The sequence below is a fragment of the Motacilla alba genome, chromosome 1, assembly GCF_015832195.1.
Source record: "Motacilla alba alba isolate MOTALB_02 chromosome 1, Motacilla_alba_V1.0_pri, whole genome shotgun sequence".
Taxonomy (NCBI): domain Eukaryota; kingdom Metazoa; phylum Chordata; class Aves; order Passeriformes; family Motacillidae; genus Motacilla; species Motacilla alba.
Window position 1 is genome coordinate 94,211,898 of NC_052016.1, and position 24,028 is coordinate 94,235,925.

A 24,028-nucleotide genomic window follows, 5' to 3' on the forward strand; every position below is an offset into this window, starting at 1 on the left:
GTTCTGGAATATTGCCTCCCTCACAGCACCCTGAAGGTATTTTATTTCACTGGGCTTGACAACAAAGCATTTGTTGTTCTTCACTATAACCATGTAATTTTTTAGAGCTTAGTTTACTGGGCCAGGCAGGTTATGCTTATGGCTACAAAATAATCCAATAAGCTACAAAAGGAAGAGCCCACTTCATGACCACACCCCACCTTTGTCACAACCCACTCCTGAGAAAGCTGAAGGTTCACCTCCTCCATCCCAGCCCTTGCTGAGGACTCAACTCCTCCCATCTTTCCTGTATTTTGAGGCCCTCCAACTGTCCTTCAAATCCACCCCTCATATTCACACCCAGTGCCACAGTCTGCCCCAGGTGCCCAGCAAACCCCACCATGCCACAACCTCTGCAGCCTCCCCACTTCCTTGCACAGGGGCTAAAACAATTGCCATGCAACCCATGAACCCCAATATCATCTAACCACTGCTTTTGGGATGCCATCTGCTTCCTAAAGCCTCACGAGACCAATTGTCAGCCCTTGAGCTCCTGTCAGGAAAACCAAGCTATCACCCCTCTTGTGGCAGCAGCACATCAGTGGCTTGTTTCGTTCAGACCGTGTTCACCTCAGATCTAGCTCTTAGTCCTCACAGTGATAAAGCTTTCCCCATCAACTCACACTCGCACAAATTCAACCTGGTTTATTCCAAATATCACATAAATTAAACACATTTCCCATGAATATTGCAAATACACATGAAATGAACACTGCAATTTTTAAAAAAAGTTTTGGCTTTGTTTATGCAACAAGAAGTGCCAAATGTGGTTAGAACATGAACTTCTCCTGTATTTACTAGATACAAAAAGGTGCAGATTAATAATTTATATTTATACATATGTACACACTCCATTTCATTTCTAGCTTTAAAACAGTAAAAAATGGTTTCAAGTTTATCTACATTAAACATACTCATTTACATCTGGTCAGAAGCCCCAGATAAGAGTTGATACAATCATTTCACAACTGCAAAATTAAGGCGCTACCAAAATACCAGTTCCACTAGTGTAAAATGTAACAGGAATAGAGTGTACAGCTTTCTATTTATCAATTTAAAAGTGGACTGGAGAAGAAGGAAAAAGGAGCAGTAAGAAACATGACAAGTTCTACAGGTTAGAAGTACAAAGAGATCTCGATGACTATCAAATGAACATATTAAAATACAGTAGATAAAAGGCCTCAGTGGCAAACAATTAGTATGCTTCTGAAAGACAAAAAAAGGTTAAAATATATATATATATATATATATAATCTTGTAGCTTGAAATTTTACAGGTGAACAACAGGTGTAGAGGTAGAGGGATTTTTTTTTCTTTTTGGCCTCTTTACGATGTATAAAGAAGGGCCACATTCACCACAGTGAAAAGACTCATCATATATCCCAGCATCCTTGCTTGGACAGCAAGCAAGAAAAGTGTAATGAGCTAGAAAGGCAACAAATCCTGTCTATCTCTTCCAATGCTTCCACATGTACCTTGGCAACAAGTTACACCTAAGCACAGACTGGCTGTAATGTGGACATTTCCTCTAGAGAGCAACGAGACAGCTTTTCCCGTGAGGTACTACTGGATGCTGCAGATATTATATGGCAGAGGTGATTTGGTAAAAATGAAACTGGTACTTCCCCTTAAAAAGCAAGTACCACAGGGCAGTGGTGATTTTATCTATTTATTAAAGCTTTGCTATTTGATCAGCATTCAATGTTTTGGAAGAAATGTCAGCTTTGGGCTGCTAATAATATTATTTGCATCCATACACAGACAATTCCTTTGTTGTTATCATTTATCCAAAACATCAGTCACTGAAATATTCACAAACTGCTTTAAACCTTGACCAAAAAAAAATCCCTCTACAGTTCAGCTTTCTTTTCAATAATAATCACTCTATTAACTATGCAGGCCTTCATGAACACAGTAATGTCACTTCCCATGTAGAATGTCTTTACACATTACAAAACAGCAGTAAACAACCTCTCATTTCATAGGGTTTTCTGTCAGAAGTACCTCGAAAGTAGGTATCTTGAAAAAAATCACTTTTGCAGAGAAGAATATTAACATTAACATTTACTGAGGCAAAGCCAAGAAGACACTAACTAGCACCTTGATATTTTTTTTTTCTTAAATGCACTCCTATCTGTAAAATTAAGCACATATAAGATCAGGGACCAGCAATATACAAATACCATCAGCATCCTCTTCCAGCTAAACTAGTAATACTCAAAACTAGGCCAGACACACAAACAAGCAAGATGAATGAGTCTTGAAGAAATACACAGCATGGAAAGGAATGGCAAGAACAGGAAGCTAAACAGAAAGGATTGCAAGATCAAATACAGTCCATCTTCTGGTCCGAGAATTAGTTTGTGAAATCACCCTTCAGTAGCTCAGCTGACAGTCGGCTGAAAACCTACTGACTTCTGACATTTCCTCCCCGCAAATACAACAATTCCTTATACTTCAGTAAATTCCTCTTCAGCATCTTCAAATCCTGGAGGAAATGCATTCAACTTGAATTTTGAGTATTTTGGTGGTGGTAGCAGAACTTGCAGAAGGCTACTGTAGAGGTTATGACATCATTGGTTGTACATTATGCACTTCACAATTCAGAGAATACACTTACAAACCACTTAAATAGAAAAGGCGTGTTCAAGGTAGAGGCAGTTACAGTACATTCAGGGTATGTTACAGAAACCATTTGTGGTAGCCATTTGCTGAAAGGAAAAAAAAACCCAGAATTTTTGTTTCCCAGACCACAGAGGTTAGAACTACAATACCCAAAGAGAGCAGGTAATATATCCCAATCACTGCATTTTAATGCAGTCTTCTTCCAGAATTCATGTACAAAGTGGAAAAGAAAAGCTTAAATACCTCTTCATTGACAAATAAGGAGAAAAGAACTAAAAAAGAAACCAGGCACTTTGACTGTTTAGGTAAGCAGCCATTTCTTCTTACCAGACTTCTGCACATGAACAAGTCTTTACATTGGTCTTGCTATGCTTGCAGCACATGGAGATTCAAGTCAACTTTTTTTCCCTGTTGGTAGCATCAGTTCTAGTTATACGAAACTATGCCAATTGAATTGGTAACACTGAGTTATTTCATTGGCAGTTGAGCATATGTTGATCATTTGACTGACAAGTGATCAATTTAATAGCTATCAAAGTTAGATATTAACAAAACAATACATAAAAAAAAAGAATCAAAGAGACAAATGAAGTTTAACACCTGACTGAAGCTTGCATTGAGACGTGCCTTTATAGGTTCGGTTTGTGACTCCTTTCACGGTGTTACTGTGGACTGATTTCCATCACATACAGCAACTGGTACTAAACTACAATACTTTCGGTTTAAAACACGTTCAGTAGAGACCACCCCAATGTAACAGGAGGTCAGCATGACACTACAGGAAGGAGTGTCCCCACTTTTCATCCTCGCTGGTTCCACTGGCAGAGCAGGGGTTCAGAGTAAAATGCAGCATGCCTCCCTTGTACTTGGGGTGAAATCATTATTTCACAGCAGTGTTTATTATACTTTAGTGAGCGGCTTGGTTTGAATTTAGCAGTAAGACTGGCTAGGATTACTTTGGGTTTTCTCTTCAAAGAAACCAAAGTATATATTTCCAAACGTTTTGTATATACTTATTCTGCTACAACACGTAAATCACAAAGGAGGGATTACCAACGGCTACCAAATAGTGTGCTTATTCAGTAGCTATTATTCTTTCAGATAAACATCCTCAGATGCCTTGACTACAAACGGCTTAACCTGTTTTTTCCTCAGACTGTTATTTGCTGAAGAGAGAGAGAAAGACAGAGTGGGAGATGTGGGTGTATGACAGACTGCCTTCCAATTCACTAACAGAGAGCACTGTTGGTTATAGTCCTCGTGCGTATTTCTGCTGGGCAGCGTAACTCCTCTTCTGTTCACTACCTTCAAGAAAGTCTAGGAAACACCTCTTCAATCCACTGTCCAGTTTCCTCTTCCTACTGAGTGAAAATTCAGATAACATGCAGGCCAATGGCACTACTCTAATACTTAACTCTCTTGGCTAGAAACATCAATTCTATCAAAGTACTTTGAAGCAATTATCCACATCCATCAGCTACATTCTAAATGTAGCACAGCTCTGCAGAGGCTCCATTTTCACCAGGACAACAGGAGAGTGTGCAAGGTTTGGTGAATACCCAGAAAACAAACCGACGCAATCGATGGATGCAGGACGCAGTCAGAAAGGGCTGTTCCTTCTTGAAGGAATCTTAAAAAAATACAAAAAACAACCCCTCCCCTTTTGCCCTCCCCCAGAACAACCTGTCATGAGATGTTTTTGGTGCCCACTCACAACACAAGTCCATGTTATCTGGGTCTTTTGCGAGTCACAAATATCAATACGCGCCTGATGGCAATTAGACGATCCTTCAGGGAGGTCATAGCCAGTATAGCCAGCTGAGCTCTGTTTTCCAGAGGCAACACTGCCAAGAGCCACCAGTACCAGGCAGGACCACTGGGGTTGCTCTGCAAAAGGATGGAAAAACATGCAGTTATGTATTCACCAGCCCAGCCCCATGAAGAGCATTATCCTCCTTCTCACCTTCTATTTGTTAAGAAAGTCACCAAACAAACAACAACTGAACACTTAATTGCAGGTGTTCTCTTTATCTGTATACACCATTAAGATTTATCTCTTCAGCTATCAAATTACACAGGTATATTGTTTACCATGCTTCATGCCAACAGACCAAAACTGGGTAAATAAGTCTAAAATGTATAAACCACAGCAACAATCTGTCAGAAAACACTCTAGTGTTAAAATTCTGTGTAGAATAAGGCTGCATAAGTAGGCAGGTTTTATTACCTGTGGCTCTGGTTCTTTTCCTGGCATAGATCCAAAATGATTGAGAATTTGCACTTTCATATTGTCTTTAAGTGAAGTGAACCAGGCAACAGCTTGATCATAGACTGAATCATGAAGGCGGACAAGTTCTTCATATTCTGGTCCTTCAACCTTATCATAAAAAGAAGGGAGATGGAACAAAACAGATTTGATACCGTGGAGTCCATACGCTTCCCCAGAAGCAAACGAAGCAAAATAATGCAGTGGCTACAGCTGTTCAAATGTCCTTATGTAAATCAACTGTGCCTAAGTCTCAGATTTCAAACCTGTGATGCTGGAGTCTTTTTACCCTCCCCTAGGTATTCTGAAGTGCTATTTCTTGGAGCAGTAACTGCCTCACTAGTATCCATTCCTAAATGCTGGCATAATAGAAGAATTTGCTCTCTAATCCTGGGACATATTTATAATTTCAAACCTCGAGTCCCTGTCACAGAATGACCTCTGGACAGTGGTACATCATCTGGCAAAACAAAACAAACACTACTGCCACCAAGCACAGAGACGGGGGGGCTACAGCACTTAAGAGACCAGCACTATTTTATAGAAGTGGCAAGGCCATGGTAGGACAGCCAAGGAGAAGGAGGAGGGTAGACACCCAAGCAGATAGGAAGCAGGGAAAGTGATGCTTTCCCAATACCAGAAACAGCCATGAAGAAACACCCTCATTGAAGCAGAGAGTGTTTTAGTTGCACAGCCCTACTATTAGCTGTAAGGGAAAAAAAAAAAAACAAACCAAAATCATAGGCAAAAACCACTACAAATTGGTGATCTGGGGGGTTTTGGGGGGGTTTTGATTCTGGATTTTTGTTTGGGGTTTTTTTCCCCTTTAACATGTGCACATCACATAGGTGATTTCACCTATGCTACTAACTCAGGTACACATCTGATCCACCTGCTCTAGTTGTCCTTCACAATCAAGGAGAAGCAGCTCTAGAGAACAATTAATCTCATCTCAAGGTAAGTGTCTAAGAGCATATAAAACAGGTATCTTTGGACTGGGATTTTAGACCATCAGACATATGGATGTAGGGCACTGAACAGACACCAGTGTCCACTGTGAGACAGGGTAAATCTCTAATTAGGAAGAGGTGGATCTCTGGCACCATCTATAAACAGTGCCTGTATACCTGAGTTCCACTACTCTTCACTAGGGATTTAAACAGAGCACAACCCTCACTCTGAGCAGATTGCCTATTCCAGCTTTCCACAGGCAGAGGGACCTCCATGAGCTCAGCCTTTCATGCTCTGGCAAACAACTGCATCACCCTACACAGGTTAGAAAAGCTCTGCCGAAGGCTTTACAGACTTTCACTTCAACTGTGAGAGTACTCTAGAGCTGTATGACAGAACTGACTTCATCAACCAGCAGGAGATTACTGCTAAGCTCCATGTTAACAGCTACCAAGGTTTTATGGACACAGTTCAAAGATGATCCAGAAAGCATGGCCAAAATTTCAACTTTTGGCCAACACCCATCACCTGCCTTGATGCAGATTTGCTAAGAGGACTTGCTTTTAAAAGCTACTTCCCTCTCTGCATTTCTCTGTTCTCAGTCAGCTCTAATGGATGCTTGTACAGGGCACAGTTAACTGTGTCCCTAAGAAGTCATTTTTAGAGCAGACTCCCACATCTATCTGAGGACCTGCTCTGGAAATGAGAACTTGGGAGGACACATGAAGTGTGCCAATTGTCTGTTCAGTGCAAGAGAACAGTCAGTTCTCTACCAACAGGAGCATGTGCTTTTACAAGGCTTTAAATTCTGTACCAGTTTTAAAATATTTCCCTGACCTCACCTACACACCATGACCTCAGCATCCTAAAAGCTACTTTGAGATCCATGAAAGGAGTGTAACACTTTAAGCAGAGATAATTACAAGGGAAGAAAGGAAGAAAGGGAAAGAAGATACAAAGTTTGTTTCATGGTCTTTAAAACAGAGCTTTAGTGTATTTGTAATGACACTGGCTTAAAAATAATGCACAGCTAGCTTGAAATGCAACAAGGAAAGGCTATTTAAGTGAATCCAGCAATACATGGGTATGAATAACTTTGCACCATAGATCACCTTTTTATCTTCAAGATACTCGATGTTTGCTGTGTTATATCCATCTCGCTGGCCATGGCTTAAGACCCTAAAACGACGGACACCAACTGTATCAACAACTGAGCGTCCATCAGGAAAAAACTTTACGTCCCTGATCTCTAATATACAGCCATGATCTGCAAATCTGAAATGACAGAAGGGCATAAAAGTGGAAGTCATCAACAAGTGTTTATAGACATCAGGACAAATACTGGGCCTAATTCACCATTTCTTAGTTGAAAGAGGATTCTGCTTTGGTGACAATACATTTCTGCTTATTCACATAAGCCACACAACCCCCACCCTTTCTGCCTTCCCTCAGAGGACCTGGGCAGTAGCATTTTCAGGGCAGGTTTATGGGGTGGGAGGGTTGGAAAGGGACAGGAAACTAAATGAAGCATGTTTCATGCTGGGAGTTGCCAGCTGCTGGTGGCAAATTCATCTGGTTTGCAAAAAAAACAAGATGGGTAAAGATACTGTAAGGAAAGTACAGAAAGTGAGGAACAAATGCATGGCTGGTGAGGGCTATCCTCCTACTCCAAAGTGTGAGCAGAAGACTGCAGGCTTTAAAAGAAAAAAGCTTTCTATATAACAAGTCTGTTCTTGCATTTGTTTCCTTTAAAAAAAAAAGTCAAATCAAACTCAAAATACCCTCTTCAAAAAACACATTTATATCCATTATATTTAAAGTAGTAGTGTGTTTTAATCACACCCTGGGAACAGGCATGAAATTAACTTTTACTTTACCAAGCTTACCTAAGTCTACCTTTGTGGTGCAGTGATTTCACAATGACTCTTCACCACAATACATTTGCAGGTCTACAACTCAGCCTACTGTTAAGCAGGAGAAAGCACTGTATCTAGTCTCAAAGCTCAAGATACCAAACCCTACAGGGTCTGATAAATTCTTTATCATGGAAATGCTTGTTTTACTAGGGCTTGGTAATTTCTTACAATAGAGTGATGAAGAAATGACTCCTGTTTCTGCTCTACCAGAAATCATGGGTTTGAGAGGGGTGGGGAAAAAAACGTTCTCTCCCAGCCAGTGTACAGGAAAAAATCAGGAAGAGCAGGAGGAACAGAGCTGCACACAGCTAAGTCCTGGTGCTCTATCAACAGGACTGATTAAAAAAGCAAGTCTGTTAGTTTATTATAGCAATATTACACTACACACTATTTAAACAGCTACGTAACTATTGTTTTGAATTAATGATTTTAGTGACATTCATACTGGATTTAAAAATTAATATAGAAGTGATGTTCTTAGAGGAGTTACTTTTGGGTAGACAGGGACCTGAATCAGAGAGACAAGAAAGCATCTAGAGACAGGCATAAAATGTGCTAACAACATTAAGAACTTATATTATGTTACCAATTGTAAGTTAAAATGGAGAAGTAAAACAGAGGAAGGTAATGAACTAAACATGCTTTGTCACTGTGTTTTTAAAGGGAGGTATGTATCCATGTCTCAGCAGATGAGGCAAAACAAGTTTCCCCACTTCTGGTATTCCCAAGTTGATTTCGCAATTTTGAATAAACAGAAGAATTTCTTTACTTGTGTAAGAAGCTGGAACAGCCTGCCAGGTGTCTGCAGATTAGGGTTTCCTGCACTTCAGTGTTTTATTTAAGTCATCATGCTCAAAAAGCTTAATTATTTCAGTAACTGAAAACAGACAGGACATAGAAATCTAACCATACTGTTCATTTTAAAGTACCTTTCATGACATTATCTAACAAACTAATTATTGTGTTTTGGGGATTGTAGTGCCATGGCCCTCTGTATTATTATACCTGATTCCAAATAAGTTTGGCTCTTCCACAAGCCTGCAGGGATGTAAGGAGAGTTATCACTAAAGTCCTGAGGTAATTCTGTCCTCACTCACAGAAGTATTCACTTCCAGAAAATTGGTAATAGACCTGAAAGGGACTGTGGAGCATCAGCTGCTGCTGGAGTCTAAACTCCACTGAGTGCAGTACTGACACGATGCCAAATGGCACTGCAGCACAGCCACAGCTGACTGGAAGCTGCAGCATCTCCTCTACTCTTACAGCTACCTTACTGTCCAGTCTGGGAGAAAAACAAAATTTCCCTCCCCCCAAGAAGCACAGAGTGGACAAGGAAAGGCTGCCAAGCCTCAGTAATGATTGCCCCCCTGTCAGCTCCAGTGATGATCACATACAAAAATGCTGCTCCTGAGGATGCCTGTCTAATGTGTTCTTAAAAATTTCCATGTTCATCATCCATTCCACAGCCTGCCAATGTAGCTTCTGAAGTCAGCAACTACTGCATCTCATAAGGCAAACCTCTCAAGATCCCCTCATGCTTCTCCCATGAGCATGGTCTCAAAACCCCATTATCTGTGAAATATTTAAACTTGAACGCTTTAGTAGAATCAGAGGATAGTTTTGTGTTGTAAGGGACCTTTAATCTAGTCAGTCTCTGCATAGGGAACTGGAAACACATCAGTGTCAGAATTCACAAAAATGAATGAAAGGTATGATCATATAGAAAGACAATGTAACCCACTCACTGCAGATAGGTTAGACATTGCAACACAGCAGTAAAGACAAACATTCAAATTCAACATCCAGCAGCAAAACAGACTTCTCAGCCAAGTGTATACTTTGTCTCATTAAAATGATACCACTCTTTCAGGAAAGCTATGGGAGGTCTGAATGTTTTGTCTTATTTTTGTTTTGTTTCTTTTTAAACTGAGTAGACAGAGGGGGAGCCTTACCCAGACAGTCAGTTTTCACTGGAACAAACAGGCCAGCAAGCTTTCCAAACATGCAGCCAATTAAATGCTATTTCTGGAGCCTGTAGTAGCAGGATGAGTTGCATTCTTGCTATTATCCAACAGGGGAGTAATAAAATTACGTATTTGTGTAAAAAGGAATGTTTAAAGTTCAAAACTAAGAAGCAAGCAACTTTAGTATTGGTTCATACAGGACTGGGAGAAACCACAGTGGTTTGGGGAGACAAGTATACTGTGCTGCAGTATTCCATTAGCTCACAGCAGCCTCTGCAACAACAGGACATTCTCAGCTCATCTCCTTACCCTTTTAATTCATCAGCTAAGCACATGCCAAACTGCTTGGTACCAGTTTCCATGCATCTTCTTATCATTAGGCGATAACGAGGTTCAAAGACATGGAGTGGACAAGGGATGGTAGGAAAGGCCATGGTACATACGAAGATGGGAACATCTTTATTCAAACTGCAAGAAAATTGATAAAAATAAAATCACCTTTTTTTCTGGGTGCTGCTATATTCAGCATATATCCTTAACATAAGACAAATGGCTTCCTTAGACTCAGTCTTTGTAAATGTGTATATCTCTTCAGGGTTTGCCATTTTCACAAGACAAACAATATTTCAGGACTCTTTTCCCTTAATACATTAAAGTAAACAATCCCTCTAACCTTCTTCCATAAAGGAAAAAAGTCAAGAAAGAGCCAATTTCCCAAAAACATGCACAGTAATAAATCTCATAGACATGGCAAGATTTTGGTGACAACTTTTTACAGTAATAAAGTACTTAAGACCCAGCCATGCTCAAAGCAAGATGGCAGAGAATCCCCAAACTCAGTAAACTCCTTTGATTTCAAAGCCATTAATCCACTTAATTTTCTTCAGGATTAACTGCATGTTTTGTTTCACTTTTTAGCTGAGTTATAGCACAACATTCACAAGTAACTGACAGAACTGATCCTTGAACTTTTCCTGATCTGGAGTATAACCCATTGATAATTTGAATTCTACGCCCAGAAAATCCCCACTGTAACTTCTAAAGCTATTATGTTGTTTCATAGGAAAAAGCAATTATCTTTATTTTAAGAATATTGTTTTGTCTCTCCACCATCCAAGCACACTGTTACTTGTTTATCTGCAACATACACGTCAAAAATACAAAACATCTGGCAGGTTCATTTACAAACTCATTCCTTTGGTGCAGTTTCATAAGCAAATTAATCTTCTTCAGTAATTTAGACTGAAAAATACATTTTTGTAACAGCTGTCAGTAGTATAAAGAGAGCCTACTTTGACAATTCCTTCATTTCTTCATCATAAACTTTCTTCCTTTCAGATAATTCTTCTGGCAAGTAACGGACTATCAGCTCTTCTGTAAGGACGGTCTTCTTGTAAGTTCTGCTTGCCAGAAACTACAAGGAACAGTCAACTTTTAAGTCTGGTAACAAGAAAATAAGTAACATCTCTTCCTCCCAGCCCATTCTTCTCGGAGGCCAAAGTGCACATTAGTTAGGACTGTACAGATTTCTCACCCTTTTCAGCCTCCAAGCACCAAAACTTCCACTTCAGTCTATGTAGTTCACCCCACTGTCCTTTCAACCCCATCCCCTTTTCCAGGAGATATTGTACCAGCAGGAAGAAAAAGCACTCCATCCTCACTTTTGCAAAGATACATGTATCTTTTTCATCTACAGCTGTCACTGACTGACAAGAAGCACTATGTATGGGATACCTTATGTCTGCTGCTGACAAGTGTTGACCAAGAAGCAACCATTCCTCATATACCACTTTCCACACAAACTGGAAATCTGGTATGAACACGGCTATGTTCCCCAGGCATGAGCCTGATGTGATACTGGAAGCCTCCATTTCTTTAAGAACCAGCTAAACCACCTGTATTCCAATAAATGCCAAATATATCCTTAAGTAAATGAGGTCTGTGCACAGCTTGATGTTGTTGGTACTGCCTTGCTCTGCTTTCAAAGAATCATAGAAGTTTGGGTTGGAAGGGCCCTTTAAATGTCATTTAGTTCAACCCCTTCAGTGCGCAGGGACATTTTCAAATGCATCAGATTGCTCAGAGCTCCCCATCTAACATGACCTTTAATGTTTCCTGCGATGGAGAATCTGCCAACTCCCTGGGCAACTTCTTCCAGTGTTTCCTCACCCTCATGGTAAAAAATTTCTTACTTGCATCTAATCTCTTCAAATCAATTCTCTTTCACTTTAAAAGCATTACCCCTCTACTAAAACGCCTGTCCCTAACTTTTTATAAACCCCCTTCAAGTACTGTAAGGCCAAGAGCAGGTCTTCCCAGGGCCTTCTCCTCACCAGGCTGAACAACCACAACTCTCAGCCTTTCTTTACAGGAGAGGTGCTCCAGCCCCAGACCACATGCATGGCCCTTCTCTGAACTTGCTCCCCCCCTGTGCTGGGGACCCCAGAGCTGGATGCAACGCTCCAGGTGGGTCACAACAGAGAGGAGTAGAGGGGCAGAATCCCCTTCCCCACCCTGCTGGCCACACTGCTTTGGATGCAGTTTACAAGAAGAGCACAGAAAATCTCCACATATATGTTTTCAGAAGAACACAAGTTTGTGCAGTTTTGTTAACTGGGGCAAGGACATACTTACTTCTGACAGCTTTTCCTTGCAGAGTGGGCAGAGTGGATTATGGTCAAGGCAACGCTCAAGGCATTTGAGGCAAAAGGTGTGTCCACAGGGTGTGGTAACAGGTTCGTAGAACAACCTTAACATGAAAACATGGAACAGAAAAGCTAAGCTGGCAACAAAAACAATTCCCAATGTGTGGAGAGGAAAGAGTCCTAGCTCTTTTTTTTCTGCTTTTGTATAAAGCACAGGTGACAGGCATTACCCAAGGATATAAAAAAGGTTTTCCTTTTTACAAGTGGTAAACAGTGGAGAACTGCATACATAATGGAGAAAACCACATCTGTAAATATTCACCAGAGGTAAGGTTCAGCTAAAAGGAACAGAGTAATGATTTAGACAGTCTCTGGCAGGTTTCTCTTCTTACACCATAATAATTTTTTTCAGAAGCTTTGTTGTGTCAATGCCAGGTCAACATAGTCATACCTCATGCAGAGGGAACACTCAAAGTCCGACGCATCCACCAGAGTTGTTGGTATTTCACTTGAAGTGTCAGTGGTGTTTTCAGATAAAACATCTCCATCTAAGTAGTCAAGAAGATTATTATAGTAAAGATGTAAGCATTACTGCATTTTCCAATGTTCTTTGCACTGTTAAATTTTCCATTACAAAAGTGATTTGTGTCTTTTCTTTTCTGAAGTTTTATTTCTAACAAACATACCTCCCATTTAAGTTTTAGATTTTTTGGCAGGAGATCTTTTGGAGAGCAGAGGATGATGTCTGTGGCCAGAAAATACACTTTAGAGCTGAATACCCATTATTTGCTTCTCCAAAAATTATTGTTTTGTGGGTTTTTCTAGGCTAGTTTTAAAAATATTCTGCTATTGCTTTCCCACCACCACCCCCACATCAGCCAGGCCAGATGTTTTCAAGTACGTTAAGTCCAGAATTTAATTTGTTTACACACAGTCAAAATATTTCATCACTGTTTATTATAGATTTCTCAGCAGGGGTAATTTTTCTTACAAATATAAAAAGGCTTACACTTTTCTAGACTAGGCTGTTGTAGAAATCCCAAATTTCAGAAAGCTGAAAAGTTAAAAGGACTACTGGAGCTGCATTAGCTAACACAGCTTGTACTAGCTCAACAATCTGCAAACAGAGAGGCAAAACACTTCACTTTAAATTCTACCTAGATTGATTTTTTGGGGTGGTTTATATCTCTGGGTTAAACTGACTTTAGGGGTGTGCACTTCAAACTTCACAGCAGCATTATTTAGGCTCAAAGGCTATCAGCTCCAGCATCTGTTGACATTTACACAAGCAAATCCTGCAACTTCTTTTACAATTTGCATCTTTATAATGAGTTGCAACAGAGCCTTGAGTTCTGCCTCCACATGTTTTTTATTAACCAAATTCTTGATCGTTTAAAAGCTCTGCTTTTTATGTTAAGTTAGAATACTAGGATGCTTTGTTAAAGAGTAACTTATGCTCAGCATCTGGTTTATCTCTAGCACAGACAGGATAGGTGGTATGTGGCCTACAAAGAAAAACAGTACTATCTTTAACCTACATCTCACATGTTAGCATTTAGTAATTGCAAGAACCTGGCTGAGTTAATTCTGCAAACAGTAACATAGCACTGGGACCTAGAAACCACCAGAAATTAGTGCTTATGGGTAAAACACGATCTCTGGCCTTCCCTGTGAAGACATAGGTGGGTCAGATTTCACAATCTATTTACTGAATCTGCAGTTCACAGGCAAGTACAGAGTTTTTTCCTTCCACAGCAATGTGATCTGAAACTGGCCATATATATATATATATATATATATATATATCTTTTGTAGAGGTCAAAGACAGACAGCTGTACTTGAAGACTTGCAACATTTTCAGGCACAAGTCAAACTAATCGATGCATGGGTTGTTTTTTTTTTCTTTAAGGGAAAAAATTCCTGCCAGCACAGGAACATTTTCAAAGTCTATGTTAACCAATTATTACACTACTCAGTGAAGTATTGCCTTCAGCATTTTTAGCCCTGAGTATTAAAGCCACTCTGGAGGTCTTTGTTAGAAGCTTGAAAAGCATACAAATTGTAAGCACAGCTATCAAGTAACAGAAAACTGGGGGGTGGGGGCTTATTACCCTTGAAAAGGCTTCTTTGTTTGCTTGGAAAACTTCATGTAAAGTTGCATGTGACTGTTTCTAATGCCAGTTAAAGATTACTTTCCAGGCTTACTTCATCTTTCAATCATATAGAAAAACAATGAAGTTCAGCTACAGCTGAGACTCAGAAAATGGAAATGGCACTACTAACATGAAGACTAAAGTGCAAGTGGATTACATACACATTACATTGGAAATGGCCCATCTGAGAACGAAAAATCCAGTTTTCAGTCAGTGAACTTAAACTGCTCTGGAATAAGGTAAATAGGTTGCTAGAGCAGGAACAAACACACCAGAGAACAAAATATTACCCCAGTTCCTGTAGAGAATGTTTTACTGACACCTATAAAAAGGGAGGAGTAAAAAAGTTCACAGTTTTTCAGTATGTGCAAGAGAAATAACTTTAATAAGCCACAACACAAACCTTTTTTAAGAATCTTATTGGGGACATCCAAACTCTGCAAATCCCTCATATCACTGGACAGCTTTCTTTTTAAGCCAACCCCAGGTAAACTTGAGAAAATAGCTCCCAAAGACTTCTTGTTGTCATCAAAGTAGAGATCCAGAACATGATGGGTAACAGAAGAATCAGTGCTTCTGAATACATCAGATTCTTGGGACGGGGTTTTTGTTAACCTGAACATAGTATCCTAAAAAAATAAAAACAGTTATATACAGCATGAGAAAATTTTGGTTTGCTTTTATCTATTAGTTTTATCAGCAGTAGATGAATGTTCCCCCAAGGAGCCTAGCAATGGAGAAAGGTCTGTATCAAAGGTCACTTCTCAATTCAATGAAGTAGGACCATGTCTGTCCCTACAGCCCCTGTCTCTAGAAATTATATCCCTGTCATACTAAAATCTTCAGTAGAAAAAACCACAAACACAACTGACCCCCACAGGGGGTCAGGCATCACACTGCTTTCTGAAGAAAACATCACACTCTTTTCTGAAGAAAAAGGTTCTCTCTCTTATTTTTCTGAGGAAGTACATCCCAATAAGAGATCCAACCGCAATGGAAAGAACAGGATTATCATGAAAGTAAGTGCCTACTCAGGTGCAGACAATGTCACACAGCTCAGAAAGGTCCATATACTGCTTTTGGTATTTTTATGAACACTTTTTGCTTTACCTTTGAGGACCCAGCAACAGAGTTATCCTCCACAGATGACTGAGTGTTTATGCTACTCAGAAATGCAGGTTTCAATCTTGTATGGGATGTTCGACTAGAGAAAGGTGCTGTTAGACTGTCATGCACATTTTCGAAGGCTGGGAAAAACATCTCACACATTATCTAGTCAATTAGAGAGAGAAAAAAAAAGATAATAATTACAACATAGATATTTATGTTTACATGAACACAGATGCACAAACTTCACAGTTTCTAGATGCCAAGAAGTTTGCAACATCCAAGACACCTTGCATTCCCCAATGGCCATGGGAAACCCGGATGGCAGTGATCACCACAACCACAGTCACAGTCACATTCCAAGGTGCTCTTCTGGCACCCATCTCCCTTACCAAAGGACTCTGGTCCCCAACACCAACAAGGGCAGCAGTTTATTGCATCCTTCTCCTGATCCTACCCACCTCCATTTTGACCCTGCCTCCAGAAGTCTTCAGATCATGCTTTCCCATCAAAGTCAGTTAACAAAGATATGTTTAAACATTCCTTGTGTTCTTCATCTATCTCCTCCACCCTCAGGAAGATTTAACCCCTAGTTTAAAGCCTGTTCCTCTTCTCACCAGTCCACACCAAGCATCTTGCCAAATCCTTATCTCATTTTTATAAAAAGCTGCCTGTATGAATGGTCACAGAGAACCTGATGATGGGCTGTTAGCACTTAATGTGTCTAACTTCCCATAAGGAACAAAATGCTACAAAGACTCCAGCACAGGGCAGCACACAGCTTCCTCTCCTCAATCCTCTGCCACTTCCCACATAAAAGTCATTTTTTGATGGGTACTAAAATTAGCAGCCTCAAGCCTACACAGTGGAATTCACAAATATATAATCCCTCTGGCTGAGGCATCAACCAAAACCAAGAGGTGCTTCACAAAGCATAATGCTAAAAAGGTTTATTGCAGAATCTCCTGAATCAAACTATCCTTTGGGTGTTTACTGTCACCATGAATTTTACTTGGCTGTGGGATTAAAAGCAGCACAATGGCTTAATAACCAGTAAATACATTTTATACCTTTTGGGCTTCTTTCTTCATTGAGCTCCATTCAGGATTTAAGGCAACACAATAAAGAAATTCCTTCAATGCTTCCTCAGTCCTTTCCAATCCAGAAAGAGCTTTTGCTTTCACATAATGGCCCTGTTCACACAAAGGAAACGTACAAATCTAGAGATCATTTCTGAAGTGGCAGCAATACACCTGAAAACAAACCTTAAAGTCCAAGTCATTCTCAGGTGAAGAACAAGATGCTTTTCAGGTAACAACATCTTTGACACGTGTGACTGAAAGAAATTCAGTCCCTTCTGGTGAAAAAAAGATTCCCCAGGAACCCTCTGCTGCATCATCCCTTGCCAAAGGCATTGCTCATTTCCTGAGAGAGGAGCTGGGAATAAGGAGGGGTGTTTTCCACCCCAGGGACAAAGTCTACTACACATCCCACTGTGCTTGGATACAGCAGAGAACAGTTTCACATACCAGGACAGACTTAAAAAGTAAGACATCTGCACAGAAAAGGCAGTGGCACTGGGCAGCCTGGAAGTGGCAGCTGAGAGAGTTCATGATAGCCACTTCTCCTGGATGTCTTACTAGGACAGAGATAATTTTTCACCTGTCTAATTTGGCCCAAAACCAAAATGAATTTAGGGCAATGTACCAATGCTTAACCTGAAGCATTTTAGCCCACCCTACCTCTCCTGTGTGTTCTGGAATAACACATTCCTGGCCAACAGCTATGATAGCCAGCTTGGGAATAAATCCTACTTTACTTGTTACTAGTAGCAAGAGTGGAATGCTTCACCTCTGAACTTACCTGCAAATATCAAACTACAGTTCTAATCTGACTACAGAAATTACTTCTTTTACAATGAAAAGAAACTAAGTGTGCATTTAAACATATCCCCTTTGCTTATTAGACAGAAGCTTTACAAGTCCACCCCTGACCCATGTGAACATCTCTAGGCTGTACTGAAAGTACAGCTTCATTCATCTAAGACACTGGCTAGATAAGCAGATCCACTTTTCTTGTATTATAATAATGTTGAAAGATCCAGTATCACATAATCTTCCTCAGCAGGTAACTCCCTCATTCTTTCCATACTGCTGTCCAAGCTGAGACCCGTTAAGATCTTTACCATTCCACTGGAATTGGAAGAAGGAGGCTTATGCCAAAAGCAAGCAGCAAGCACTGCATAGGCCAGGTTAATTAACACAATTATCATTTGGAGACCTGTACAAGAAGTCTCAGTACACATCAATTCTCTCCAGGTGAGATCCATTTTTCTTTTCCTCAATGCAGTAAGAAGAGAGATACTGTGAGGCCTGACCTTGACCTTCTTACCCGGATGCTTGCACAGCCTCCATATAACCTTTTACACACCGGCCGTCACTGCCAGCATTAGTGCACTGCGCTGGGGAGCCTACAAGCTTGTTTGGACTTGTCCTTTGAGGCCGTAAGAGCAATGTCCTTATCTGACCTGCAAGGGAGGACTGAGCTGGCCTACCCACAGACAAAACACCTAAAGATCCAACACCAAAACTTAGGCCTCAAGGGGGGACTAGAGGCCCCTATACTTCAGAGACTACCACTGCCACCTTCCCTTTCCTATTTTTATACACCCCTGACAAGCATCAGACTGAAAGGGAGATCCTAGTAGGACCACAAGTAGCAGGCAGGAGGGCACTTCTGTCTGCCTCTATATAAAAACACTACTGGAAAACTCTCCCTGCCCTACAGAGTCCCGATTTTCACAGCGACTGAAAAGAAACCAACTTATCTGTAGCTCCAATGACTACAGCATACCAAGGAGTTTCACCAATCACTCAGCAAGCCACTACATCTGTTACCAATAAGCCAAAAGATACTGGTAGGTGAACACCTGCATCGTAGGAGCTACTCGCAGAATTAAGTTTAATTTTATGTTGGGTTTGGTTTTTTTTAACTAATTTTTGAGCTAATCTCTGCCACTGGATGAGATGCTGCAATACACAAAACAAAGCAGATGCCCGGAACTCCTGAAGAACATGGATTCTGGGTCAGCACAGCTTATGTTGGTGTCGTCATAAACATGAAAGCACAAGTGAAGTACATCTGAGACACTGCTGGTTACGCCATGATGACAAATTTCATTTTCAATTAACATTCTTCAGAGATGTGATTAATGAAGCCTTTATCCGCCTACGACTGACACATCACATTTCCATGGATTCAGGCAAACAGAAGACACTTTAAGAAAATATCTGAATGTGCATTATTAATTTTTCTCCCTCTGCACAGGAACCCGGCCAGCATCACCCAAAATGGGATTCCTGACTTGATGATAAATTATCCAAGACAGAGAAACAAAGATTATGAACTGCCTTCAAACATGAAAGGTTTTCATGGGTGACAGCACAGATAGCCTTCAGAGAAAATTACCTAATTTGCCAGAGACTCGGTGTTTCAGACAGCACCTCTTTGCCTGCCCTGCATCACCCCCGGCTGGGAATGGAGCACTAGATGCATAGCCCTGCTTGCTCAGGCAGGAGGCCAAGGCATTTATGCAACACCTCCTTAGTCCCACAGGAAGACAATGTCAGCCTAAAATCCTTCTCTGATTCCCCACGCTATGCTCTTCCCAGTAAGCTGCCAGAGGCTTTATCTGCTCAAACGTGTGCTGCAGTTTTGCTGCTGACAGGAGAGAGACTGACTGCAGGTGTAATCCTAGGTGGGGTGAACTGTTGGACACACAGTCCAGCCTCAGGCAATCAGTAATTGTGATGGGCACCACGTGCTTCTTCCATTTCTCTCTCCTAACATCATTTCTGATACTTGCTTCAAACTGCCCACTGCTCCTTGCAGCACATGGTTTGGTTAAAAATCCCAACCCCTCTATGAAACACCATGACACAGGCAGCACAGACATGAAATCTTAGGATTAAAGAGGGAAAGAAAATAATCCTGAAATACAGTCTGGGTGGCTTCCCAAAAAAATACACTGGCCAGCAGGGTGTCACCTACGTCCTTGGGACACATCATCCCAGAGGGACCTGCAGGGCCATCCTGGGCTGCCAGAGCCTTATAGACTGATTCTGCTTCCAAGCTGCAGCACAAGCTGTAACAGATAATAGGCACCAGCATGAACAAAACCACACCACCAGCTGCCCACCACCAAAATCCCACCAGCTAGAGAGATTCTGAGGACCTTCCAGATTTATTCTTTGAAGAACTTAAGACGTTTTGGCCCTGTTAATGCCACGATGTTCTTTCAACAACACTCCCAGCACAGAGAGAACCCCGAGAAGAAGCAGTTGTCATTTTGGCCTTCACAAAAGGCAAGCACCGTACCGCAGGCCAGTGGGGTTTGCTCCGGCAGAGGATGTCTGCGTCGTGAAGAGCTTGCTGGTAGTTCTTCATCAACGTACAGAGCTCTGCCCGCTGTGCTATTAATGAACACTTGCAAGGAGCTGGAAAACAAAAACAGTTGCAAGGAACTTCATTAAAAGAAGTACCAGGACATGTTAAATACTATAACCTCATATCCAGCCACCGTAACAAAAAAAATCACTACTTCCCACCCACTGTATTTGTACTCTACTGTAATGGAAAAAAAGGCAACTCTTTCATTCTTTCCTGCTTAAAATATATTCTTCTCACTCTGAAGCAATCTCTGTCTTTTATCTAGCAGGACATATTTCATATCCGCAAACAGGACGCCACTGCTCTTTTTCCTATCTTGCTTACAGGGCACTTCAGAAAGCAAAAAGAAAAAAAGCTGCAAGTGTTTCTACCCTCAGTGTCAAGAAAGAAATCACCAGTGCAGGACTTCAGCTAAAATGTTACCAGAAGCCATTAAATAACAAAAATGCACGCAGCCGTTTCACTTTATATCCACTTGCCTTCCCCAGGGCAAGCAAATATCTCATGACCACACACCTTGCCTCCACAAATTCATTAATCACTCAGTTCACATGGATTATAAAGTTCCCAAGCATTATTAATCTATCCTTTCTTAAGGTCTCTAGAACACACTTTCATTTCACACAACCACAGAAACACTGGCTGATCCATGTTCAGCCTGTCCACCTCCAGCTCTTTTCTGCAGATCTGCCTTCTAGTCCAGCCCATCCTCCTGCACAGAGTTACTGTGTCCCAGGCCTACTCCCTTTCCAGAAGTAGGTAACGCTGGTCAGCCCATACCCCAGGTTGTTGGTTTGAATGGCAGTCCTGCCCTTCAACACATGAATCGCTTCTTCCTCCCCCAGTTTGGTGCTGCTGACAGTGTGCTCTTGCCTGTGATGGAAGCTGTTAAGAAGGTGCAGAACTGTGTCAACCCCAGTACTGACACCTGGACAATGCCACTGGCAGCCATCTGCCCAGCAGCTCTCAAACCACTAGCAACCACCTCATGCCCATGGTCCAGTCAATTCTCTACCTCCCTGCCACAAAGTCCCCAGCTTGGCAAGGACACTGCAGCAGGCTGTGGCGGCATCCTTGCAAAATACACACTAAGTCCCAAATAATGCTCTGCTTTCCTTCACTAGAACAGATATGTCATCATAGGTGATGGGATTTATGAGAGATTTACTCTTGGTCACTGTTGACCTTCATGTACTGGGAGAGGCCTCTGGAAGGGGGCTGCTGGCAGCTAAGTGCAGTAATCTTTTCCTAATCATGAGCTGGTTAAAACTGTCAGAACTGGTAACAAACTTTTAAAAGGCTCCAAGGTGTGCTGAGAGACAGTACCACATTTCTGTAAATTTTAAACTTCACATCCAAACTAGCTCACATCTAAGCTTTTCCAACAAATGTCACCTTATGTGTGCTCACACGCAGGGCTCCTTTTTCCATACTCTGTTCAGCCTGCTTTGGCTTCACTGTTTGGATCTCACTTCAGCACCAGCATCCTAAACACACCCTCAGTAAGAACACGTTGCCCAAACACAGCCCAGGTACGAACACATAAGCACGGACACAGAGCAAGCACAACTGCTGCAGGAGCCACCACTCTACGTTCAAGGACCTACAAGGAGGGATAGCCAAACATCACATCCCCCTCTCACCTCCTTCCCTCTCTTGGGCTGATGCTACTGCTTGTGCAGCAAACCAGGCTCGCACGCCTGCACCGAGAACCAGAGCAACGAATCAATTGACTGGAAGTTAATTCAACAGCAACAAATAAATAGAAAGGTTTAAGAGGATCGTTTTCCCCTCAACTAGTTCACTGTACAGCCACAAAACTTGAGTGCCAGGACAACAGATGAGAAGGAAAGAAGCAGCAAGGAGTGCTGCCTTTTTTGGCTGTAGCATGGACTGACGCCAGATATACTAACTGCAATGACATACCAGGGCTGATGCTTCTCCAACTGGTCTCAGACAGTGACAGCCAGAGACTACACTTCAAGAGCTCTGTAAAAGCTCACAAGGTGGGGTTCTGTGCTGATTTTTGCTTGTGTGGTTTTATTGTGGTTTGTTGTGGGCTTTTTTTAACTATTACACATGCAGACTGCTGCATGCAGTGATCCACATTTCTACCTGATAGTTTTAAAAAATATTGCAAGTTTAATGAAATTGAAAAGCAATTGACCTAAGATCTTCAAGTAAGCTTTTTGTTCCTTTTAGCAAATGCACAAATACAAAATTATTTAGCTGCATTTGAACAGTAAGGAATTCATACTGTATTTCCATCTTTGTAACTGCTCTAGGGTACCCAGTTGCAGGGTATGCTGAGGTGGGTAGAAGCAGCAAGCTGAGTTAGGCACCTCCACAGGAAAGCAGGGTGCAGGGTGGGGTATTTCTGGCACCACAGGGAAAGGAAGCAGTGTGAGATTAGGGGATAAAGCAAGTCAGCTTGCTACTTCTGTTCGCTACCGCACATTTTGACCACACTGATGCTGTCAAGCACTCTTCAGAATAGTTCACACACCCAACAGACCCAGAGAGAGAACAGGTTCATCAGCTCTTTTTCAGGAACTTATCTTCACTGCAAAAGTTTTAAGCAAAAAAAAAGCCATTGTAGAGCACAACAGTGTGGGAATGGCTGCAGATCCTCCTGAAGCACAGTCCAAAGGGTCTCACAAAATGAAAGGAAAATAAACCAACCTGGAGGCAAGCCAGAAAAGCTACGTGTATTCAGCGCTAGTACCTCTCGTTCCCGGAGACTCAGAAAGCATAAGGCGTGGCCCATCTTAACGAGTAACTGGCAAGGAATATTTAGTTAACTGAGAGAAAGGATAAAAAAAACAACAAACCAAATAACTTTGCTAAAGACAACGGTATTTATGAGGCTATAGCGTAACAGGTCTTCTATAGGGAGACGAAGCATCTAGACTAGATGCCATAGCTAGAGTGGTGCCTGGCCACCTCCACTCAGGCTCACATCACTCACAGAGGAAGCACTGCAGCCTGAAATCTTGCTGCCTCTACACCCAACCCATGCATCCCTAGTTCCCAGCCTCCTGCTATCAGCAGGACTGTCCCAAGAGGGTCTGCATCTCATCAGAGCAAAGCCAGATGGACTGAAATCTCATTCTTTGTCAATGGAACTGAGGTATCAGCTGGCTGACTCCAACTCAAGGTTCATGTGGAAGTGGGATGAAAAAGTGTATACCCACTCACAGCCTAAATAACTACAGGGTTTCTTGAGAGCACAATGATATTGAGTTGCTCCATGCCACAGCAAATGCTGTGGTGAAAATAATTAGTCACAGAAGGTGGAAGGAGAGGGCTTGAGGTTGTACAGAGTTTGTGAAAGCTGCTGGATGCCAGTATACAAGTATGCCAGTGTTCAAGACCAGGCTCAGCAATGCCTTGAGCAACTCAATCCAGTTGTCTAAAGAAAAGTGTTCCAGCCCATGGGACTAGATGATCTTTAAGGTCCCTTCCAACTCCATTTTGATTCTACACTATAATAACTGTCAAGTTTATTTTTTTCAATTAGAAAAAAACAAGCAAAAATCAAACAAAAGACAAAACAAAAACAAGTAAAAACCACAAACAAACAAACAAAACAAACCTAAAGAAACAAGCCTAAAAGAAAAAGCTGCACAATAGTCAAAAGTCTGTTTTAAAATAACGCATCCATTCTCTCGTTTGGAGATAAAGAGCAGAAAAAATGAAGATTTATTTTATGAAATTACTTATTATTTCAGGCCATATTAAAAAAGAAAAGTGTAGAAAATTTTACTGTTTCCACAATACCAGCAGATGGCATTTTGTGAATCCATCTCCTCCTGGGAATCTACAGCTGCAAAGCAAAATTTATGTCCTTGTCAGCATCAGAGATGCAGTACTGAGGCTCCCATGATCTGCGGCTCTGGGCAGCTGGAACACA

General features: G+C 41.4%; 1 protein-coding gene across 3 annotated transcripts in view; it reads right to left on the bottom strand.

Annotated features, from left to right (window-relative positions):
- Positions 1-669: 669 nt before the first annotated feature.
- The window catches only part of LONRF2 (LON peptidase N-terminal domain and ring finger 2), a 34,153-nt gene continuing 10,794 nt past the window's right edge, over positions 670-24,028 (bottom strand). Inside the window, exons 2-13 of one of the 3 annotated variants that reach the window (XM_038138371.1) lie at positions 20,044-20,162; positions 16,737-16,859; positions 15,670-15,831; positions 14,963-15,188; positions 12,858-12,954; positions 12,396-12,510; positions 11,054-11,175; positions 10,071-10,229; positions 6,994-7,156; positions 4,892-5,041; positions 4,348-4,551; positions 670-4,317 (exon numbers count right to left, since the gene is read on the bottom strand). In XM_038138371.1, coding sequence (XP_037994299.1) covers positions 4,393-4,551; positions 4,892-5,041; positions 6,994-7,156; positions 10,071-10,229; positions 11,054-11,175; positions 12,396-12,510; positions 12,858-12,954; positions 14,963-15,188; positions 15,670-15,831; positions 16,737-16,859; positions 20,044-20,162 — 1,595 coding nt within the window. In that variant the 3' untranslated portion in view covers positions 670-4,317; positions 4,348-4,392. Of the gene's footprint in view, positions 4,552-4,891; positions 5,042-6,993; positions 7,157-10,070; positions 10,230-11,053; positions 11,176-12,395; positions 12,511-12,857; positions 12,955-14,962; positions 15,189-15,669; positions 15,832-16,736; positions 16,860-20,043; positions 20,163-24,028 lie in introns of all 3 variants that reach the window. The other 2 variants (XM_038138362.1, XR_005257097.1) reach the window with 2 other exon arrangements.